This window comes from Lemur catta, chromosome 10 (assembly GCF_020740605.2).
Source record: "Lemur catta isolate mLemCat1 chromosome 10, mLemCat1.pri, whole genome shotgun sequence".
In the NCBI taxonomy this organism is placed as follows: Eukaryota; Metazoa; Chordata; class Mammalia; order Primates; family Lemuridae; genus Lemur; species Lemur catta.
The window spans coordinates 59,113,649-59,127,528 of record NC_059137.1 but is presented as its reverse complement, the minus strand read 5'-3'; the positions used below and the strand labels follow the sequence as shown (position 1 = coordinate 59,127,528).

The 13,880-nt window shown below is 38.6% G+C and overlaps 1 protein-coding gene across 5 annotated transcripts in view; it reads left to right on the top strand.

The window, feature by feature from the left end:
• Window positions 1-13,880, top strand: part of KDM4C (lysine demethylase 4C) — a 358,852-nt gene that overhangs the window by 73,668 nt on the left and 271,304 nt on the right. For 4 of the 5 annotated variants that reach the window (XM_045563844.1, XM_045563846.1, XM_045563845.1 and 1 more), the window contains exon 6: window positions 13,612-13,661. In XM_045563844.1, coding sequence (XP_045419800.1) covers window positions 13,612-13,661 — 50 coding nt within the window. Of the gene's footprint in view, window positions 1-13,611; window positions 13,664-13,880 lie in introns of those variants that run through there. The other variant, XM_045563848.1, reaches the window with a different exon arrangement.

Genomic DNA, 13,880 nt, shown 5'->3' with positions numbered 1-13,880 from the left:
GCGTATTAGAGCTCCTTGCATTGTGGGTGTGGAAAAAATTAAGAATATTAATATATTAGTGTTAGTATGTGTTTTAGACTTGATGTTTGCTATATTTGTGAGCCTTTTCCTTCATCCTTCTGAGCAATAATTTTAAGATGTGTCTCTCTGTAAAATGAATCACATGATAGATACATCGGCTGCCCGTTTGTAATTATGAGCCTATCAATCGCCCTGATATCGTTTGTGGCCAGCCAGTTTCATGTTTCAATTTGTTTTCATTGTTTTTAGTCTTAAGAGAACTTAAAATATCAATTATGTTTCCTATAATACATATACAAGCAGGATAACCCACAGACAGAAGTGTAAGAAGTATGTGCTTGGATGGTTTCGATGGTTGTAAACATGACAAGATGCTCTTCTGGTGTGTGTGCCAGTCCAGTAGCTCCCCAATTTGAAGAGAATAGCCTCCTTGAAGTCCTCCTGTTGATCAGTATGCATAATATGTATCTTTGCCTTACCGTTATGTCCATTTGAGGTTTTGTCATTTGGAGAAATGTGTAGGTGTGAACTTTCTCCAAAAAATACAGATACAGCGAAGTTCCTAATGATATTAATACAAAAGGACATTTAATTGGAAATGAAGTTTTAGTTGGAAGGGCAAAGATCCTAGGACATGACATATTTGAAAAATCCAGGCAGTTCCTGATTTACTGTGGAATTTTGTGTTCTAAAAAAAGTGGGAGGCAGCTAAACATATTTAAAAGATACTTTACTGGCATATTTCATTTGGTCAATTCTTAGCATTCTGCTCTCTAATGGAATAGATTGAACTTGAAACATTTTATTTTGTTTCTTTAAAAAAATTTTTTTTGGAGATAGGGTCTCACTGTATTGTCTAGGCTGGCCTTGAACTCTTGGGCTCAAGCTATCCTCCCACCTCAGCCTCCCAAGTATCTGGGATTATAGGCACCTAGCCACTGTGCCCAGCTGGACCTAAACATTTTAATAGGTATTCTAGGATTCAGAGGCTCTTGCGACAGGACATTGTGATGGGATTATTCATTACTCAGGTATTTATTGAGGGCCAATTGTGAACACACGCTCAGGGTCCTGTGGGTCTCTGTTGTGTTTCTTCAGCACTGCTGTAAAGCCTGTGGGAATGTCATTTTTCAGTACTGTTAGGACTTAGTATTGAGAGATCAGGAGAAATATTTTAAAGAATGCATAGGTTCCTGGGCAGCTTCTCAGCTGGTAATTATCTCGATGCTTTTACTGACACTCACTTCCAGTGCAGATGAAATGAAATTAAATAGATGGATTCACCACGTTGGTGAAATCTAGGATATAGGCAACTATATACTGTATTTTGCTTATGGAATCTGAGAAATTAGTAGCAAAACTTTTCTGAAGATTTTGTTTCTTTTTTTTATTATCACACATCCAATGGAGATTTGTAACTACTGAGGATGCCTGGGACATTAATTTCAGTTTTTAGGAGAGTTTAGATGACATCTCTGCTTTTTTTTATTAAGAAAGGTGATTGTTTTTTCTCCTCCTGGGAACAGGTTGCTGTCTCCTAAAGATCACTTTGGAAAGAATAGTTAGGGATAAGAGTGATTCTGGAGTTTTGTATCTTTGGGAAAGAGCACCACTGTTCATGAATGGCAATAATTATGCCCATTTCCAAAGTATTTCTTCCTCACAGCATGTATATTTTCAGTAGTTACTCTATTAGTTATTAAGCATATAGACTTCATTATATGCATTAAGGGTAGATTTTATATTATCACTACTATCCTTAACCTTGACTGTTATTTATAATGACAAAATAATAATACACAGCAGTGAGTTATGGCAGCTAATCTACATTCCATTTTCTAAGATAACTACTGTAGGAAGAGTGATCTAAATGGCTCTAAAGATATTTCCCAGTAGATTTATGCAAGAGTATATTACCACAGCATAAATAATTTTGAGGTAAACTTTATTATCGTCAAAATTCATTTTAATAATCCTTGTAATATATTTGAAATGAGATTTGGAAGGTGGTAGAAGCAATACAAATTCTTGTGAGTATAGGGAGGTAGGCAGTGTGTGTGGCAGAGCTTAGACTCGAGGGACCACCGATCAGTCCTTATACTGTCACTAACATGTATGGCTTTTGTCAGATGACCGTGCTTCTCTGGACTCCAGTTTCCTCACCCCCAAAATCACGAGATTCAACAGAATATTCTCCAATACTTTATGTTGTGATTTGTGATCAGAGTGAGAGGAATATTTTTATTTACTTAAAATAAGAGGATGACTAGGTGACGAAAAGTTCTGCATGCACGTGTCTATGTGCTGATTTCCTTTTCTGATTATCCTCTCTGTGTTCTGTTGCACCTACCTTTCGCTGTGGGAAGGATTCCTTTACTTTTCTCCAGGGGTTGACCTCTCCTGTGCTTGACATATCTTCACCACAATGTGTCCTCTTTCTTCTCTCTGGCTTTTTCGGATGGTATTTGACATCTACTCCTTCCTCTTTTTCACTTGTATCCTCAGGTACCACATTGTGGGTGTGATTATTGCAAAGACTGCCTACAATTCCATTCTTGCTTCCAGGCCCACCTTTCTGTCATCTGCCTGTGTGTCCCTTAGATTTTGCCTGAAGACTCCTTGGAACATGTGCTGCCCCTGCCTTAGACATGTGGTTTTGCATCTTATAAGTGGTTGTGTCGCCCCACCAACCCTCCCATCTTTTCTACCCTCGCCATCCCTCAGCTTGCCTGTGTGTGCCTTGAAGCTGAGGTGCATGTTTATTTGTTTGTTTTTATTTTGCCTTAGAATCATCAGCACTTAACATGCAGAGCCTGGCTATAGGATTGATGCCCTAAAGAATTGTTGTATTGAATTAGGAGAGTGTTAAATGGTTTGGGATCATTCTGTTTAAGGGCGGGCAAGGAAACATTTAGAACATTTTATAAAGATTCTTGTCTAAAATATAACTATTAAAAATACCAAGTATCTTGAGATTTCTGAGTCACTACAGGTATGTACAGCTCCAGGTAGGGGCCCTGAAACATACATTTCTAGCCACTGTGTTTGACAGATTTGCCGAGTAAGTGTTCATGAACACAGGTTTGTATTGAAGAGACTTTAGAGGATGATTTATTTAAACATTTCTGGCCTAAAGGTTTAAGGGAAAAAGAATCCTTAGAGTAAGCAGATAGAAAACTGCTTTGACAGTCAGTAGTAAAGTATTTATTTTCTTGGAATGAATATTGACTTTGGAGGTAGAAGTCCCGTTTTAAAATCCCAATCTGTCACTTACTAGGCGAATGACTTAGGGCAAATCACTATACTCCTTTCATCATGAGTTTCTTTAACTGCCAAATGGAGGCATGATTTATTCTTTGTCTACCTACAGGACTTCTAGGAGGATCTAGGGATATACTGTGTGTAAATATGCTTTGTAAACTGTAAAGTACTATACAAATATTCATAATTCCTATTTTAATAACTTTATGGAAATAAATAATTTTTGGTCATAGTGGTTATTTAAAGTCTGAACTTGGCAGGATGTATCCATATATAATAGAGCTGGAATTTCAAGTTCAACTAAAAAATGATTTTTCCTTTCAAGCCTTATGTGTGATAGTGGCTGATTGCTGGGGTTGGAGGATATAGAATTTACATGGTAGCTTGAATCCTTCTTTGTTAGACCAGGTAAAAACACAATGAGTAAGAAACTTTCAGATTTGCTCTGCAGAGAATGACAGAGGTGAGGCATAGGAGGACATGTCTTAGACTATGAAAAGGTCTAGAATCAGGAAAGAAGGTTTTCCTGGAGGTTTTTAGAACTGTTAGGGATGGGCTGCAGCATTTTTGAATTGCTTAAATTTCATTAAAAAGAAAAGCAGATTTTGTTAAAATATTGTGTAGCAATAAGAAGTGTCAGATTACTCAGGATAGATATTAAATGCATACTTAGTTCAGTGCTTTTTCACTGGATCATTTGTTCAATGTTGTGTAGTATTGACGAGCACAGGTTTTTTTGTACCATAGTATCGAGTTCTGAGTCCTCGTATTATGTTTTACTGAGTTGAGTATGTGACCTTGTCAATTATTAAATAACCTCCATGTCTCAACTTGCTCTCCTAAAACATGCAGATGGTTCTGGAGCCCAATTCATATGGTAATTTTATGGAGTAAATAATGTACTGTGTATCCAGCACATATCCCAGTTCCTGATGGATCATAAGTGCTCAATAGATATGAACATTTCATATATTCATTTAATAAATGTATATGTGTGTATGTGTATACATAATGTAAGCATTATGCAAACAGTTGTCAAACTGTATTGTTTAGGGAATTGTGACAAGTAAAAATGTTTGTAAATATTCAATACAGATGCAAGTTTTTCTTTCTCCAAAATATTTTTGATCCACGGTTAGTTGAATCCAAGATGCAGAATTCACAGATATGGAAGGCCATCTGTACTAGAAACATTAATACTGAATGTATTATCTATTGAGTATTTTGGAGATGACGGTAAAGCTGTTTTAAAGTCACTCATAGTTAATATCAACCAATGACTCATCATCCTTTTTTTCTTTCATGAAGAGACGTTTATAGCGTTTAGGACACATGTATAACTTTGAAAAGATTCAATGGATTAGGTAATATGAAATGTTATCTCTTGAAAGTCAAGTTTTGATCAGTTATTAGTTATATTTAGTTATAAAACCTAGTTCTTAGGTTTTAGATAAAAGTAACAGTAATTTTTCTGATTGCTCAGAATACTAATTTGCATGGATATGGATACCAAACTGAATTTGAAGTTCCAGATTAAAAAGAACTTCCCATCTTTCTTTTCTTTTCTTTTCTTTTTTTTTTGAGATAGAGTCTCTCTCTGTTGCCCAGGCTAGAGTGCCGTGGCGTCAGCCTAGCTCACAGCAACCTCAAACTCCTGGGCTCAGGCAATCCTCCTGCCTCAGCCTCCCAAGTAGCTGGGACTACAGGCATGGGCCACCATGCCCGGCTAATTTTTTCTGTATATATTTTTAGTTGTCCATATAATTTCTTTCTATTTTTTTAGTAAAGACGGGGTCTTGCTCTTGCTCAGGCTGGTCTTGAACTCCTGAGCTCAAACGATCCACCCACCTCGGCCTCCCAGAGTGCTAGGATTACAGGCGTGAGCCACCACGCCTGGCCTTCCCATCTTTCTAATGCCCAGTTATTCACTGAAACTTTCTTCTTGTGAGGATCTTTTCTCATTGGCATTTCCTCACTTAGGACTGCCTGCACAGATGGCTGCCAGAATTTCTCTTTGTTATCTGAATGGCCACAGATGGCATGAGGGTGAGGCTGAACTCTGCAGGGGCTCTTTATCAGGTGTCCTTATGGGGCCTCAGCTCAAAGAATTCATTCTCCAGGCCATAGTTTTAGATGCCCAGCTTGTAATTTTCAGGACTTATATTTAGTGACACCTTATATTTAGTGACACAAACATGTTTATTTTTATTGTTTTAGTTCAATTGCTTGGGAAGTTGATCCTGAGATGTGTGTGCTGGAGGTTTCTTGGAGAGTGCTGCAGGAGGAGCACTGTGAGCAGGGTGGAAGGCAGGGAGATGGGGTGGAAGGCCAGGCCGAACTCTGGCAGGGCCCTGGGCAGATCCCACTGGCAGTACTGGAGCTGGCGAGGCCCTTTAGAATTGCCCCATGTATTGAGACAAGGGGGCAGGCCTTTATTCTTAAGTGTGAACCGTTTGGATGTGGGCCACCGTCCCCTCCCTGTTCAGGGGGCATGATTTGGGGGGGAGAGAATGTGAGATTGGGGTGAGGGCTTTCTCTTGGATGCAGATGGCGAAGGCCTTGTCAGGAAGGGGGAACTTGCATGAGCTTTTATAGTCATACTTTCTGTTTCTCACATTTGTCTATATGATGGAAAATTACCTATGAAATGTTGTATTTTCTTCAGTTAATGAGAGTCCATAATTTAAAATGTTAATGCTTAAGCTTTAATAAATGCACAAATATTAAAACTTGTTAATACCATAAATAATGTTAAAATGTAACATAATCACATTTATAAAACCTATAGTCATTCAGTTTCTTTTGGACACTATTGATTAGGAATATGTCTTGCTTTGCAAAGTATATCATAAATTAACTTTCAGAAATTTTGACTTTTGTGAAGTATAATATGGGTATTTTACGTTGTGATTCATAAAGTGTTTTTGTAACCAGAACAAAAAAATCCTTTAGGTGGTATTTTGATGGCCTTCTTTATAACTGCAGTTTATTTAAAATGCTTCTGTCTTTTGCATGATCATTGTACAGGGTGGGTATGTCCCTGGAGGAGACATGTGCTCCATCACTTCCTTCCTGTGGGCATTTTTGGCATTTTTATGGTGATTGTTGGGAAAACAGGATTGGAATATGGGGCAGGAGAGTGCATCTGGGCATTGGCGTCAGACAGGTCTGGGGTTGGGTGCCAGCTCTGTTGTCTGCCTTGCTTAAGTGACTAATGGCTATAAGCCTTGGTTTCCTCATTGGCAAGATGGAGATGGTTGCAGAACTTGTATTAAAGAGTCTTAGCATGAGCTCTGGCGTGTTGTAAATGCTCAATAAATGGTAGCTGTGATGAGTTGAAATGGTATTTATTAGACAGTTCTTCTTTTTCACTGACCTTTTTTCATTGCTTTAGTAACTCTAGAGGGCAAGTCAGGCACATAAGCTTATGCCAGTAAAAGAGGGGAGGTTCATTTTAGAGTTGTTAATGTGTTAAAACATTGTCCTTGGAGACTTGGGCTTTATTCTTCGCAGGGGATAACTATGAGCAAAACAGCAACAACAAACGGAGACATAAATGAGAGGGAAAGGGATACTTATCACAGCTTCAGTTAGGGGCAGGGAGCAGAGGGAAACCCTGTTTTGGAAAGGACCTGCCTGACCATGATGTGGTCCTGGAGAGGCATCTCCCCTCTGTGGCCCTGGATAGCACAGCGTGGGGGAAGCTGGGTGAGCTGGGTGTGCCAGGAGCCCCCGTTGGTGAGGGCAGAGACCATGGCAGCTGCCTAAAATTGCACAGTGACAGAGGTCTGGGCAGTGGGGGAATGGAGAATATCTGCTCCTAAGCACAGTATTGGCTCCCAAACAAAACTAGGGAGATATTGAGGGAGTAATCTGAGAAGTAGGAGTTATGCCTTGAAAAGTACCAGTAAGCAGATAAATGGACTGAGCATATCTTGAAAGGAGAAGTACAAAGGGAACAGTTCATAGAGAAAACCCGAATCAGAGAAGTGGATTGAGTATACTCTGAAAAATGTAGATTTGCCTACTGATGGTTTGAAGTGTCAGTCTAATATTATTCAGTTCAACATAGTGTTTATATCATAACCACCTGGCTAACATCATTTTAGGTCTATTTTTTTAGTAATCCACACAAATATGTCCTTAAAGTAATTATGCTTTCCTTGACCTTCCAAATTTTTTCTTTTTCAATACATATATTAGTTTTGAATAAAACATTATTCTTTAATAATTAATAATAATAATTATTCTGTTAATATCTAGTGTGTTCATAGTTTGTCATTCATAGTTTTTAGTTAGCAGAACTGTTGGTGATATTCAGTATATCTGAAACAAAAATACTATCCTACGAGTTAAATGAATAATTAATTTCAACAAACCAGCATGTACTTGAGGGTATAGTATACAATGGTAGGCATTCTTCTATTCGTTGGCTTTTCAAGGATTAAAAAAAGTAAGAAACACACTCATATCCCCAAAGAATTTAGAATTAGCTACATGATTGAGCAAATGTGGCCCATAATTGAATGACTGGACTACAAGGTAGGCAAAAAAGAATAATTTATGTGAAAATTCCTGAGTGGTGGTAGGCTTTCTCTGTCACATAAAACTCAATTCCTATCAACACAAAAATGATTTATGTACATTGAACAGCATACTGTGGAAAGTAATGGGTAATAAATGTGATATGAAAAATATAATTGAAGGACTCTGAAAGAAAAGGGGTGAGATTGCTGAGACTTACAATGGTCAAAGAAAGCTTCAGGGGTGGTGGAATCTGGGTGAGGTTTGGGAATTGAAGCTAAGAGTAGAGGAGGCTGTTTGAGGTGAGGACTGAGGTAGAAGCCAATGTGACTGATAGACTAATTCATAGTCCAGCCTATTCAGAGTGGAGTGTTCTTATTTAAGAAGATTGGGGTTAAGTTGTGGGGGGGTTCTTAAAAGCCAGGCAGTGACTAGCAAAGGTTTTTATATTGCCATAGTGGTATAAGAAGTGTAGTCACTTAGGGAGATAGAGGCAGAGAGTTCGGTTATGACAGTTTAGCTGAGAGCAAATAGAGGTTGAAATTGGGGTGATGCTGCAGGGAGATGGATACAAGCTTTTGAGGATGTAGAGTGGATAGCACTTGTTACTGGCAATGGTTGCAGAAAGGATGAAAAATGAAGAGGTGACATTGATATTTCCAGTTTGGAAGACTGGGGGAAATGGAGTTATGAACTGAAATGGGCATGCTACGAAAGCGACCCAACTTAAAGGGGGAAATGATGAATGTAATCTTAGGTATGTTGAGACTGTCGAGGTAAAGAGAAACTTTCACAGAAGTGTTAGGAGGTGGTCAGGGCCATAGAGCTGGAACTTCTCTGAGTGAGGTCAGTAGTTACCAGACCCCCTGCATGTGTGCACTGTCTGGTGTGCCTCCACTCAGCCACCAGGTCTTCCTGCTGCAAGGCCTGGGGAGCTCTGGAGAGGAGACAGAGGCCACACTCTCCACCAGAAAAAAGATTAGGACTTGCTAAAGGCACAGATGATTGTTAGCATTTTTTAGCACTGCAGTATTAATATTTTTCAATAAAGGCATATAAATTGGTTTTTAGACATAATGCTACTGCACACTTAATGGACTACAGTATAGAGTAAACATAACTTTTACATACGCTGGTAAACCAAAAATTTGTCTGACTCACTTTATTGCAATGTTCATTTTATTGTGGTGGTCTGGAACCGAACCTGCAATATCTGTGTTATGCCTGTATGTACTTTATTAAGCAAGTACCAAAAATTTCGTTAGAGATAATATCATAATAGTACTGCTTTGCTTGCCCACATCTCTCACCCCTTTCGCATCAGCATTTAGACATGATTCTGCCTTGATATGTTTTAAGCATAATTCCGCCTTTAAAAAAAATGACTCTGATTCCCTCAACCTTTTATGTGCCTGTCTGATCCCTGACTATCTGATTGTTTGAACTGATAATTCTTGAACATTTTCTCAAGTTTACTGGATATGAGTGTCAGCAGGTTGGGCTTACTTCATTGCTGTATAGCCATCATTTAATAATCAGCCCCTAAATATTACAAATTTGATCCTTTCCATGCTGTTCTGTGCAGCAGACAGGTCTGACAGTGGTAAAGTGACTTGTGCAAGGTCTCTTAGGTGCTTTCCTCCAATTCTTGTTGAATATGCATTCCACTCTACTAGAGGAAAGTGGTTGATGAAAAACACATGAAAATGTCCGTACCTTGCTGTTTTGTTGTCCCATTTGTCTTTTCTGATGGTATGTATTGAAGCAGATTAGAATTGTTTGGCTTCACATTGCTGGAGTGCCCATCAAAGTAGTGCTGTGGTGTATAATTAGCAAAGGTACTGTTGCAGAAAGACAGTGAGTCCAGTGTTTAAATGCAGCCTGACTGAGTGCTCCTGAAGCCAGGTGCTGCTTTGTCACAGGTGAGGGCTGTCAGCCTACACAAATCTGCTGGAGGTATGGAAGCCACCTAGATTTCTGTTTTGAAAGTGCTATGTGAAGTTTTTTTTAGCATTGTCTTGGGCCATTCATTGTGGTATTACTGAAAAAAATCTGAAGGAAAAACATTATACAACACGAAAAAAGGCATGGATACACAAATCCCTCATACTGGAAAGGTGAGGGTCTTGGTCAGGAGGATCAGACATCAGGGATGTTGTTGGGAATTAGGACCAAGGGAGGTTCTTGGTTGTGGTAATTAAAAGACAGTGCCCATCTGTCTGTCCATCCACCTGTCCATCCATCCATCTTTGTTCTGTCTGTCCATCTGTCTTTCTGTCCATCCGTCCACCCATCAATCCATATATCCATCCCTCCCTCCACCTGTCTGCCTGTCTGTCCATCTATCCATCCACATATCTATCTGTCTGTCTCTCTGTCGGTTCATCCATCCTTCCATCCGTCCACCCATCTGTCCATCCATCCATTCATCTATCCGTCTGTCTTTCTGTCTTTCTATTCATCCGTCCACCCATCTTTCCATCCCTTCCTTCCTCCCTCCCTCCATCTGCCCACCCACCCATCCATCTATCCAAACATCTACCTATCCATCTGTCTTCCCATCCATCTATCCACCCTCCCTCCCTCTGTCCATCTCTCCATCCATCCATCCTTCCATCTCTTCCTCCCTCCGTCTGTCTGCCCGTCCATCCATCCACCCATCCATCTGTCTTTCTGTCTATCCATGCATCCCTCCCTCCCTCTCTTCCTTCCTCCCTCTCTCCATCCATCTGTCCGACTCTCTCTCCATCCATCCTAATGTATTGCCCTGTTGGAATCACCTAACCAGCTTTTTTCTGAGTATGGTGGATAGCCCACCCCCAAGGGATGTGTGTGTCTGTTGTCCTTCATTCTCCCAGTTGCCAGTTACTGCCAGTAATCAGAGGTGGTATGGAAACAGAAAAAAGTTTTAGAAGTGCTAAACTAGGTTTTCTTTCTTTCTTTCTTTCTTTTTTTTTTTTGAGACAGAGTCTCATTCTGTTGCCCAGGGTAGAGTGCTGTGGCGTCAGCCTAGCTCATGGCAACCTCAACTCCTGGGCTCAAGCAATCCTCCTGCTTCAGCCTCCTGAGTAGCTGGGACTACAGGCATGTACCACCATGCCTGGCTAATTTTTTCTGTGTATATTTTTAGTTGTCCATATAATTCCTTTCTATTTTTAGTAGAGACAGGGTCTCGCTCTTGCTCAGGCTGGTCTCGAATTCCTGAGCTCAAACGATCCACCCATCTCGGCCTCCCAGAGTGCTAGGATTACAGGCGTGAGCCACCGCGCCTGGCCTAAACTAGATTTTCTTTAAGGGGCTTTCTGGCCCTGTGACTTGTATGTAGAGAAGAAAAATTGTTCTTTGATCCCGTTGGGAGCTATTGATTGCGTGAGATAATTGCATTAGGAAAACTATTAAAAGTATCTTTTGAGCAAGGTTTTGTGGTTGTGCATATGGTACATGCATGCATATCGTTTCTTGACTACTGAGTGGGGCAGCACTCTGATTTTATTGTTCACAGTAAGAAACTAGATGATTTGACCCTTAGATGAATTCCTAAAATTTAAAAGTAGTCTTTCCTAGTTCCTTTATCATGTTGAATCTAATGATGAACACAAGAATTTGATGATTACTTTCCAGTTTTATTAGCATTATTACTTGTCTTCAGTTTTGACTGTCTTTTGTCTATCATAACCTAGGGCAGGGTTTAGGGCTTATTCAGGGAATTTTGTAAGTTATTTGCATATGAAACATTATACAACTCTGTCATTTAAATATTATGTAACAAAGCCCAGGATTCATAATACAGAAGAAAGAGCTGTACAAATATTTCACAGGGATAACCATTTACTTTGAGGAAGGTAATGACTGAGACAGTGTCCCCTCCTTGAAGTTGTTTTTGCCCAGTTGTGCTTCACTGGATGTTACCACAGGGTGGCTTTCAATTTGAGGATTCAGTTTACTTGGGAAATGTTGCATGTCTTCTTGTATATGGGTCTGTGGTTGGAAGGAAGTTTTCATCATTTGATGATTTCTGAAGATATTTAGCTATAGCAATGGTTGGTTAACCATAAGAAATTTATTAATAATTATTTATGACATTAAAGTGAACTGGATCTTTTACATAATTTGAAAAGAGATTGAGACACTGTCCCGAATCTAAAGAAGAAAAGTAGAACCAATTAAATTTTCTGGCTAAGATAGAAATGGCTGTATTGGGAGACAGTATACTTGAAGAGAAGAAAAGGCTAATAAGGGCAACCTAGGAAGAGAGGTGTTGGGCCGCTGGCTTGGTATGATTAAAATCCCAGTAGTAAACAGAGGACCAGAGGTAGGGTAGAGCCATCATGCCCTACTTTTTCCTCTTTCCTTCTGCAGATGAACGTGGTTATGTTTTCTGTGAAAAGATGACTGAACTTGAGATTGAGCATCTTTAACTTTGCCAATTTTTAAGAAAAGTGAATTTGAATGTATAAATATCTTCATTCACATCCAACCCTTTGTGGGCAGGCATATACACATTATGTAAGTGTGTTTGTGTGTACATGTATATATGAGGGATGTGACCCTGTTGCCCGGAGTGGATAACACATACACACATGTGAGTGCACACACATCTCTACTATATACCTATGCTGGTTTTTTCCCCCTGGGTATATTTGTGATATAAACCAGGAATTAAAAACTGGTAAGAAGTGTCCATAAATATACATTGGGTTATAGTCATTTAGTTATGCTAAAATTTTATCTTCCCAATTCAGTTGGAATAATTTCATTAGGAGTGCCTCAAGCAACAGGATATATGATTGAATTTTCTCTTAGTGAATTGCCTAGTTACATTGGATCCAATTAAGTTTTGCATATGTTATCAGTGGCATTAAATGCAACCAAGTGTGGTGTTAAGTACAATTAGATAAGTTACTTTAGTAAGAAGTAACTTGTACTTAGTGTAAATTGGGCTAGTAAATATAGCAAATGTAGGTCTTCAAAAATAATAGATCATTTTTATATGATACATGAAATGATCATTTGTTAATTTCCCCATTAAAAATTCCTATAAAGTTTAGTATTTGTATAGGATATTTTGAAATTTTTGTTTTCAAATTTATAAGACCACTGTAAATGATCTCAAGTATGTCACTTTTGAAAACAACCAGGAGCTAGAAATGAGTACGTGTGTTCTTCAAGGGTGAAAAATTATTACAATATTCAAGATTTAAAAAGTCACCTAATTGTGAAATAAACAAGAGCTGTTTTTCAAAGGCTGGTAATCCTTTATTTAAAATCTTCTTGAAAAGGTACAGTGTTCTTAGAAAGATTTGGTGGAAATATAAATGTGGGTATAATAAGTTTGTATTCTATCCTGGTTGTCACTAAAAATATTTTAAAAATTAAAAAGACAACCCCTCAGATTTTCTTAAAATCAGAACCCAAAGTGAACCAACCACAAAACAAAATCATGAAACCAAAAAAACCCCCTGGAGAGCTGGAGTGCTGTAAGTTGGGAGAAAGTTTCTAGGCTGCAGCTAGCTGCCCACTTTGCTAAGCAGTTTAGTGGCCTTGGGCCTTTGTTCCCTAATCTATTATAATGTGGTTGGAAGGGTGAGCTGGGACATTGAAATAGGTAATTTATAAGCATATTTTTCTTTTGTCTGGTGTCTAAGGGATATGTCTGTATGATTGGTTTTCTAATCTCTACTCAGGTCATCCAAAGGAAGTTTGGTATTGAATTTTTTTACATGATATTATTTGGGAGTAAATGTCCTTAGGATACCAGCTCAAAAATTATAAATCTAAAATTTTTATTTATGTTTAAAATTTTAGGTATGCTATACCTCCGGAGCATGGAAAACGACTTGAAAGACTAGCTCAAGGTAAAACTTGCTTTCTGTGTTTCTTACCTTGATAGGTTGTTTTTCTTTTGAGGTATTTTTATAATGTAGAATGCTACTTTGATTTTATTATTTTCAAGTTATTGACTTTTAACTGTTTCTTTAATTGAACAATTTAAATTTTTTCACAGCAATTTATGAGTATTTTTTTCTGTTGCATAATCTTCATGGTTATTTTAGTTAACTGCTTAGTATTTTTTT